Here is a 10,423-nt window from a genome sequence, read left to right on the forward strand (position 1 = left end):
CAAAGTCAAAGTCAAAATTTTTTATTCATCGTACAAATATAAAATTTTCTGATGAACGTCAATTTTTAAAAATTACTCTCCGTTCGGATAAGGAGGGGCTCTTTCCTCCTAATACATTATTCTACAGGGTATACCAATTTTGCAACACCCTGTATATGTGTCTCTAATTTTATGAATTTTCATGGCTTCATATCAGCTCCACCTAGCTACGATATAATAAATCAACTCGCCAAACGAATGTCTGCTGCATTGGGGGATACAATTTTAATATATTTTTGCATCATTACGGGAGATGGCGCTGATTTGCAAGTGCTTCCATCTATGGGGACTTTAGATTTGTAAATCTTTTACTAACCTAAACAAAGTGTAAAAAATACAATACATTACTTCTAAAAAAAAAGAAAAAAAATCCTTATCTAAGTTTTATGAAGAGATATAAAATAAACAGTTAAATTTAATGTTATTTGTAACTTTATTAAAAACTTACTCAGTAAGTATAACAATAATTCTAAATTGTGATTTACCTATATAAAAAATTATATACTTACTTACCTGTATTATTGTATTTTATATAAAAAAACAAAATACCTAGGTATATTATCGTGAAGGCAAAGGTACAAAAAAAGTACAAATAAGGTAAATAATCGAGCGATTATTAAAAAAACTGTTGTAGGTATATCGGATTATTTCTAAGTTATCTTAGTATATATATATATATAGTCCAGTCAATAAATTACTCAAAATGAGGTGTAGAGGGTAACTAAGCGATTCCTTCAGAAACTTGTTCAGGGGGCTCAGGTTGTTAACATACCAAAAGTCCTGACTCCTAGGTGATGAGCGGGGGGAGGAAGGGGGGGTAATGGTACGAATTTTTGGTTTTTTGCTTATATCTCAAAAACGGTGCATCGGAGAGAAATTTTAAGTTTAAGAGCTCCATTTTATCACTTTATAATAATAAAGTGATAAAATGGAGCTCTTAAAATTATCTAAAACTTTTATGTCAAATGTTTTTTTCTACTTCCTAACCGTTTCCGTTCCGGAAAAAGTTGAAATTTAGGAGAAAAATCAATTCATGTCAAAACATTCATAAACATTGCATCATATTATTGTCTAAACCTATTCATAAACGAAAAAAAAGAAGAGGAAAGAAGTTGTAGATTTTTTAATTTACTTTTAGAATATATATGTCGCAGGCATCTGGTTTAATCTCCTGTTTGATTGAACCACTAGCCCGTTCATTGGATGGCGCTATTCAGTTGTATGACTAAAGGACAACTCGTCAAGTCGTTGATTGTAACGTACGACGTCTTGACTGAACGTCATTCAGCGGAGTCGTTGAATGGGATATAGTATAGCAACTTTGTAATGTCTGGTTAGGATGAACATGACCAGACAAAAGTCAGCAAAAAGACTATGTTACAAAGCACTTATCTCACAAATTAACTAAACAATAACAATAAACGTACCTTCATATTGTTGTTTATAATTATCCAGTTACGCCACAATTTTTTCTTTGAAACTATCCGCCCGCGGCGTAAATATAGGTAAATTTTAACACAAATAACGCACTTTAAAGCTAATTTATTTGCAAAAAACTAACAATGAAATGAATCAAAAAAATGTTATGACGACAAATGCGTATAAGTTGTCCATTTTTAAATATATTCGTCGGAAGGAAGTTGCATTATTGGTTTAATTCATATTCTGCAAAAAAATACCTTTTCAACGACGTATCACTCATTTCTATTGGTGCTGGTCCCAGCTTCCATATATTTGTGCCCATCATCATTTCAACTTTTTCCGAGGGTCATATTTATCATTATCATTATCATTATATATATTAGCTCGAAAACGGTTAGAAATTAGAAAAAAACATATGATATAAAAGTTTTAGATAATTTGAAGAGCTCTATTTTATTAGTTTATAATATTTCTCTCCGATGCACCGTTTTTGAGATATAAGCAAAAAACCAAAAATTCGTATCTTTACCCCTCCCCCCGCTCATCACCTAGGAGTCAGGACTTTTGGTATGTTAACAACCTAAGCCCCCTGAACAAGTTTCTAAAGGAATCGCTTAGTTACCTGCTCACGCACTCTACACCTCATTCCTTGACTGGACTAATTTTTTTGGCAACATGCTTATAACATACAGGATACAGTGTAGGCAATAGGCATTGCATAGAAGTACTTAGTAACTTTTTTATCGCCCACACAAAACTAGCCATAGATGGCATAGACGTTTTTTTTCGTGAAGTTTTGTTTTGGTAATGATGTAACGTGATCGCTTAAAATTTTATATTACTTACTGTTTTCGTACCTACTTAATAAATATTATTCGTTGTATGATTCGTTCGTTACACAGGATGTCCCACAGCGATGTCAAAACGGAGAGAAGGACTGATGATTGCCAGTTTTACTAAGATGACATTTTATTTATAATTTAAGCATTAATTAATTATGATCATCGAATTTATAAATTAAATACTAGATTACATAATCTTCAGTATAGATAGGTACTTCTATTCCAAGTTGCATCTCCGTGAGACAGCTTGTATTGCATTGCACAATTATAAAGTACCTAAAATTGACTTAAAAATTATAATTACAGAAAAATATATTAAGTATATATTATATATCTCTTAACCAAGATAACTTTAATTTTATTAGGTATAACAATTACAATTCATGCCTATTTTCAATCACAATAATTACAAAGGTAGTATAGAGGTATAAAATAACTCTTACTTAATCCCAGCTATTATAAAACACTTCATCGCTATCACGCTACGAGTCATAATTATCTACTCATTTCCAAAAAGATAAGGTAAGTATGTGGTTAACTCCATAAATATGTTTAATTATGTTACAGCTAATGTTAGGTAAAGGTAATCTTAAATTAAGATAAACCGGCAAAACCTTAGAATAGCGGATATAATCGGTTTTAAAATTGAATATAAACTAAAATGTATCCTATGAAATTAAGCGGGTAGCGAGTAAAATGAAGGTACTCCAATCTTAGTTTTACCCGGTAAATACCTAACCATGCCTACGACTCCTACGAGTAACCATAACAAAGGGATACATTTTTATAACTTCAAACTTCGTCTGTATGTAGATACTGACCAATAACGAGTTCGCTAGAAAGTCATTTAAGTATGTACAACAATAGATTTGCACCAATTAAGTGAGGGCTTATATTTCAATGGCCAGATAAGAATAAAATTGTTGCTGTCATTGTCTAATGCAAACATTCAGATGTGACAGCAACACTTATCTGACTATTGAAATATCAGCCCTAAAGCATAAGAAGAAAATAACAATGTAAGATTTATTGAACTGACAGCATTATTGTGTGATTATGGAAACACTTGGCCATTAAAAAACTATGTACTTATGCTATGTCTGTCTAGCTAGATAAATCTAATTAAACAGTAGTTTTATTGAACATATCCTGTGTGAAACCTTAAACCCTTAGAAACTAAATAATATATAAATAATCCTAAGACAACGATAAAATACTATTGTAAATAATTCGTAGAATATGACTTTATCTTGCCTATAAAAATCTAAATAAAAAATGATAATAACTAGGAACTAAAGCGGAATTGGGTTTGCATATTATTATGTCTTTTCAAAAAGAATGTTAAACAGTTTCAAACTTATAACAAAATGCGATGGTCTATAAATATTACCTATTATGTAATTAACTTACATAAATTTCTGAACTCAACTGATCTCACATTACTATAACGCCCTATCTTAGATCCTTCTTCTTGCGATTCTAGCTACCTCGTACAAATATGGCGCTCTGCTCACTACACTAGACTGTGACAGTCCCTAAAGAAGCCGAGGCGAAGGCGCGGCGGCGTCGGGGCGGGGCGAGGTGCTGGCAAGGGGAGAACGCTTCATTGTAGAGGAAGCTATCTACCGCTACAACTCTTTGCAGTGAGCAGAGCGCCTGAGGCCTGAATAAAACAAATGAATTGAGGAAATCATGATTGGAGTACTTTCTGCATAATTAATGTTTTCTACTCCAATCTTAACTGCACCTTTAATTTTTTTACTAGCAACCTTCATGAACATAGAACAACGCGGACTACTCAATTTTCGTGAAAATAGCACTTAAAAATGTTTCTGTCACTTATTGCATTATAACTTTTATTGACTGTATATCGTAATTGTAACATACCTATATCGTTTTCTTACGTGTCAGGTATTAATTGATTCCCATAGTAAAGATTGGATCATATTTATGCAATATGCCGCCTTTTGTTGTGCGAGGTATAACAGCGTAGACCCAAAAATATGAGGATACCACCACGAGCTTCTTTGTACTGATAATTAGTTATGTTCCCATCCTAGCGACCGTTCAACGGCCATTTTCCATTGCTTATACCTCATGTCCCTTTCATCGTCGCTTATTTGTGGCATAAACGTCATTCCTGCTCCAGTTTCAATGGGTGCATGCTGTGTGTGGCCTTCTACGCCCCAATACGCCACTAGCGCCGCGCCCAAAGCCGTGCTTTCGGTGAATCCTGCTCGTATTACATTTATACCGACCAAGTCCGCTTGCATCTGCATTACGAGATCGTTGAACGTCATCCCTCCGTCGACCTAAAATATGTATTGATTAGAGATGCCACGAATATTCGGCAACTATTCGGTATTCGGCCTATTCGGCCAGTTTTTTCAGTATTCGGTATTCGGCCGAATAGTGCGTAGTATTCGGGCCGAATACCGAATAGTAAATCAAGTAAAAAATGACTTGTTATTTTAATCAAAATTGTGTATTTATTTCGAAATCACATCATTTTAGTACTCAAAATTAATCAGTAGTAAGTTGTGCTGGATAAAAACGAGCATTTCAGCATTTTTTGGTCGCCCACGATTGCGCTTTTCATTGCAAGAAAATAACCTCTACACTATAAACGCTACTTCCAGGTGAAGAAAGATAAGTTTTTGCAAATTTCAAAAGGTTCGGGTATTGTTTTTTGTTTGCTGACCACCACTTGTAAGGATCGGCCATCCGATCTAGGCAAACTATTATCAAATAAAAATTCAACTCGTTTGCCACAGCATTCTGCCTCTTAATAATTAGCATTTCTCATATAATCTGTAGCGACTTCTTCAAAGCAGTTCCAGGAACAAAAAAAACAGGTTGTAGCGCCGAATATTCGGCGGCCGAATATTCGGCGCTTCGGCCGGCAGCGTCGCCGAATATTCGGTATTCGGTATTCGGCCAATTCACTATTCGTGGCAACACTAGTATTGATTATGAGAAAATGTTGTATAGACCCATCAGTAATTGTTTTAACTACTCAGTGATCTCGATTTTGAAGACTGAAATTCTAATTTTCGAGCTGTCAAAACCATGATTTATTTAAATAATTTAACCCCACTTGCACCAACATATTAAATCTAGATTAAGGGTGTCTTGCACAACAAAGTTAAACAAAATTAAATCTATGACCTCTTGCTCTGACATTATGAGAGTTAATTTTATTTAACTTTGTTCTGCAAGACGCCCTTAGTTTTAAATCTCGATTTAGTATCAAATTTTATATGAATTGACGTTTCTTAAATCGAGATTTGACACTTAATCTAGATTTAAATGTTTGTGCAAGTGGCCCTTAAATTCGACTCTAAGGGCGCCTTGCACAACAAAGTTAAATAAAATTAAATTTATGACCTCTTGCTCTGACATTATACTGTCAGAGCAAGAGACAAACTATTTAATTTTATTTAACTTTGTTGTGCAAGACGCCCTAAGAGTGTTCCCGTAAATGTCATATTTTGCTAGCAAAATTTCGTTTGTTAGTCGTATACCTCGAAATCAAAAAATCCTTATAGCTTTTCACCTATTCGCATTTCGCCGCGATGTCAAAATTTCTGAATAGATTTTTATTCTTGTAGTATAATTTTTGATCGCTACTGACAATTGTCTGAAAAAATCATAGTAGATTTACTTTCTTGCCTGTCTTCACTGTAGTCGCTTTTCACCTTGATAGATATTTGTTTGTAATGCATTATTAGGTACATATCGCGATATTTCTTTTCCACTTCAACAATATGCGACCCAAATAAGATGCGACAAAAAATACTTACTTGCTATTCCAAATATATGCAGCTTAATAAATAAGCTATTGATAATACATGCTACATCAAAATTTGCTACTGTTGTAAAAATCTGTTAAAAATATATGCTAGTATCAAAATATACTACCGATATTATACGCTACAACAAAAAACGCTATCACGGTGAAATGCGAATAGGTGAAAAGCTACAAGGATTTTTTGATTTCGAGGTATACGACTAACAAATGCAAAATTTATAGTTTGACAGCGTTAAAATTAAAATGTCTGCCTTCAGTATAGCTACAGTGCCACAAACTTTTCTGTTCCGGTGACAGCTCACATAAATGTGTAAAATTTCTTAATTCTATAAGATTTTATGTTTGCACGTGTTGTTAATTCGCTCTTGCGGTGTTAATAAACCCATCTAATCTTTTACATTTACAATATACAATTCATTAGTAAGTAATGAGATATGGATCAATTTAGTTCACTTTCACCGGAACAGATAAGTTTGTCGCACTATACTACCAGTGACTTATTCCTGTTTAAATATATTATGCTTTACTTATTAGTTTATCTAGATCTGAAAAATGCATACCTTCAACATTTGAAGTGGTATTCCGCAATCTTCGTTCATGGCGTCCAATATATCTCTTACTTGGTAACAAACAGCTTCTAGAGCCGCCTTCACTATATTATTGGAGTTGGTGTCTTCAGATATTCCGCATATAACCCTGAGAAAATGATCACTGTGTTAATATTACATTATTACTTAGAATGTATACAGAAAGAACTACCCCGTGTGGCTTTTTCTCGACAAATCCAGAAGGTTCGACAACCTGCTAAGAGTGTCGACTGTGTGTGACTCTTAAGTGAATCAAAAATTTCGAGCTGAGATCCAACTGGTGGACCCAAACCTCATTACTAATCCGCCATAGTGGGTTAGCCATAGAGAGTTTGCTTGTTTGTTAGACTGACCAGATAGAATGAGACATTAGAAGCGCAGTCAAAGTACATACAGTTCGGTTCAAACAATTTGAGAGTTCTGAAGTTAGCTGCGATTACACTTTGTCAAACTAACCAACAGTAACTCGTTGAAAGAATGAATAGGAGGTTTGTTAGTTTGACAAGGTACAAAAGTGCATTGGCTGCCAACTTCTTAACAACCAAGTTGTTTGAACCGAACTGAACTTATGCTACTGATCGTACCTAAATCTGTTTTTTAATCTCAGATACTAAATTGACAGACTCTGAACGGTTCATCAACAGTTGATTGTCCCGTCTATAGAGCGATGCGTCAGTTAATCGCGGGACATTCGACTGAGCGCGGTCGATTGTCTCGCGATCAACTGACATATCGTTCTATTGGCGGTACAATCGACTGTTGATGAACGGTTAAGAACCTATCAATTTAGTATCTGAGATTAAAAAAGAGACTTTAGGGTGATTTAACAAAACGGATACTTTACCCCCGAGCATCTTGCCTCCAATACGGTGCGTACAGTCCACTGAATGCTGGAACAAATACGACACTGCCGCTGTCTGTAGCGTTAGCAGCGATTTCCTGGGAGTCCTTTACGTTGTCCAATAGTTCTATGTTCTCTTTGAGCCAACCTAATGCTGCTCCCGCAATTGCAACCTGAAATTGTATATTTTATACATATAAGATTAATTTCATTAGAACCGGTCAGCTGATTGAATAACTAAATGTTATGATTTATAAAACATCTAATAGAACTTCTTGGAAGTGCCAAATCAAGATAGCAAACATGATAATGAATTAACAGTGACAATTTCTTAAAATTAAATTGTATTTCCATAAACTTACTGATCCTTCCAAAGCATAGAAAGGAGGATTATCCTTTCCTAACTGAAATGCAACAGTAGTAAGAAGACCTCTGCTGGAGTTTACTCGTATGTCGCCAGTATTGTACAGGACAAAGCAACCTGTTCCATATGTGGCCTTAGCTTGACCCTTCTGTAGACACATCTGGCCAACCAATGCGGCTTGCTGATCACCGAGGCACCCAGATATTGGTACACCTTTTACAGGTCCTTCGGCAATGTAACCATACACCTGGAAATTATTATGGTGCCATTTTAAAAATGAAATAAATGACTTCAAAAATCAATAAAACTAATAATTTATACAATGATACCAATATAATTAGGTAAGTACTATTCGTTTTTTATGGTTCACAGGTGTGACTATTTTATTTGTATTCCTCAGTTTATAATATATTTTGTTAGTTTGCTTTACCTTCAATGCTTTATAGATTTTATACTTATATCCTATACATATGTACCTTTCCAGGAAGTGATACCTACCTCTGAACTAGATCTTATTTCAGGGAGTACAGACTTTGGAACCTCAAAGAATTTTAGCAACAGTGGGTCCCATTCCAATGTTTCAATATTCATAAGCATTGTCCTTGATGCATTTGAGACATCAGTCACATGTTTACCACCATTAGGCCCACCTGGAAGTAATTTAATAAATGGTCAATTATTTCAGCTGAATTATACCATTATATCATATATTTCACAGACACAACTCATAAAATACAACATTTAAAACAAAACATGTAAGTAATAAAATTCTTTCGCACCTTCTAAGTAGTCTTTGTAAGTTAGTACAAATATTACAGATGCATTACTTTGTACCAACTTACAATGGCTAACTAGGTAGGAAATATATGTAAGTACAGTAGTAGCAAGTAGTAGTCGCACAGCAAATAAATGTTTGAGATAGTATAAGGTTATCAGCAGCGCATTACCACTAGCAACGGTGCAGTATCGCTCGCCCAATTTTGGGAAGTTAACTATCTCTCGCTGGCACAAATAATAAACTATTATTTACCTGTCAAATTCCAAATGATCCATGTGTCTACAGTACCGAAGCAGCAAGTACCAGCTTTCATTGCATTTTTGACAGCATCCACATTGTCACTGAGCCATCTCAGTTTGACTGCACTGAAGTAAGGAGACAGTGGCAGACCGCAAAGTGGCTGTAAATAAACAGGCAATTAATTCATGCAGTTCACAAGATCTCTGACCCATTGCAGATAAATATTTAATACATATCTGATAACTTTGTGGTAAGTACTATAAATATTAATTTAAGTATAAGTGGATGGGACAGTGAATTTATATTAATGTCCAAGACAAAAGGTTTATCCAAGATAGACACACACAGGAAAACTCACCTTAAGATAATTCTGATTTCTTGTTTTGTTTGGAACAGTGTCTAACAATTTGTCTATTGTAGACGAGGTCCTCATATCAAGCCAAACAATAGCATTATGTAGAGGCTTTCCGGTTATCACATCCCACACTATAGTTGTCTCTCTTTGATTAGTCACACCAATTGCTATTATGTCCTGAAAATTACAACACAGAGGTTTTTAAAATCAATCATTGATAAACCGCAGTGCCCACCCGCTCATAATTTTAGTACTAACTCTATTCTGACAGTAATTATTATGTAAAGTTATACTTACTCATTACAACAATAGTGGACGTGAAAATAGAAGCAGGTAAAACTAATTATATTACCTTGAGTGTAAGTTTCAAGGTTAGGAATGACAGAAAGATAGTGATAATGACATGGTATTTAACTATTGCTATATACCTATATAAATAAATGTAAAAATGCGTAAATAAAGAGAATTACCTTAGGGTTTCCACCTAGGGATACTAACTTTTCAACTGCTTTTTGGATGCACGTAACCACTACTTCTAAGATCGCGTTGGGGTCTTGCTCCACCCATCCTTCACGCGGAAAGTTCTTGGAAAGTTCTTTTTGATGTGAAGCTACAACTTCTGAAGAATTTGCTTTAAAAATAATGAATCTAGCACTTGATGTGCCCTCGTCAATTGACCCCACAAGGGGACCAAAAGGACCAAACTCAGTCATTTTACCACACTAAAACCAAATAGTATGAACAAACAAAGCAATTAATCTTAATCTCACTTATCTAAACGCACTTTGCGCTCGACAATCAGCATTTGTCTACAAAAAGCAATAAAATACATAATGATCGCTCGCTTCCATAATCACAGCTGTCTGGTCTGAGGTATATAGTGTTGTACCTTTACCATACCACCAATCGAACGACTGTGTATGTACCTATTGTCCTATTCATCAGCATGGATAGCACAGTGGTGAAATGGTGATTTTGTATGGCGCGGGAGAATCGCCACCTAGCGAATAAATACGCGCTGTATTAGCTCCACGCCATACAGATTTGAGTCAATTTTTATTGTACTGCTAGTTTGAGAAAAACATTATTATACACTTGGTAATCAGTACCTACCTAATACGTAAATTAAATAATATGTTAAGTA

General features: G+C 34.8%; 1 protein-coding gene across 1 annotated transcript; it reads right to left on the reverse strand.

The window, feature by feature from the left end:
• Window positions 1–2,638: 2,638 nt before the first annotated feature.
• On the reverse strand, window positions 2,639–10,153 carry LOC105396726 (glycerol kinase). The gene is made up of 8 exons (XM_048632657.1): window positions 9,750–10,153; window positions 9,283–9,456; window positions 8,937–9,084; window positions 8,405–8,556; window positions 7,905–8,153; window positions 7,546–7,715; window positions 6,675–6,810; window positions 2,639–4,615 (listed from the first exon to the last, which is right to left on the reverse strand). The coding sequence occupies exons 1-8, from the start codon at window positions 9,990–9,992 to the stop codon at window positions 4,343–4,345; spliced, it is 1,545 nt and encodes a 514-aa protein (XP_048488614.1). The 5' UTR covers window positions 9,993–10,153; the 3' UTR covers window positions 2,639–4,342.
• Window positions 10,154–10,423: the final 270 nt, after the last annotated feature.

Source organism: Plutella xylostella, chromosome Z (genome assembly GCF_932276165.1).
Source record: "Plutella xylostella chromosome Z, ilPluXylo3.1, whole genome shotgun sequence".
Lineage (NCBI taxonomy): Eukaryota > Metazoa > Arthropoda > Insecta > Lepidoptera > Plutellidae > Plutella > Plutella xylostella.

Bases quoted from the DNA above. Each gene is read 5' to 3' on its own strand.
- LOC105396726 (XM_048632657.1), bottom strand. From the start codon at position 9,992: ATGACTGAGTTTGGTCCTTTTGGTCCCCTTGTGGGGTCAATTGACGAG. The intron at 6,811-7,545 runs GTAAAGTATCCG...TCATTTTCTCAG, and splicing joins TGGAGGCAAGATGCTCGGGG to GGTTATATGCGGAATATCTG. The intron at 4,616-6,674 runs GTATGCATTTTT...TACATATTTTAG, and splicing joins TACCACTTCAAATGTTGAAG to GTCGACGGAGGGATGACGTT.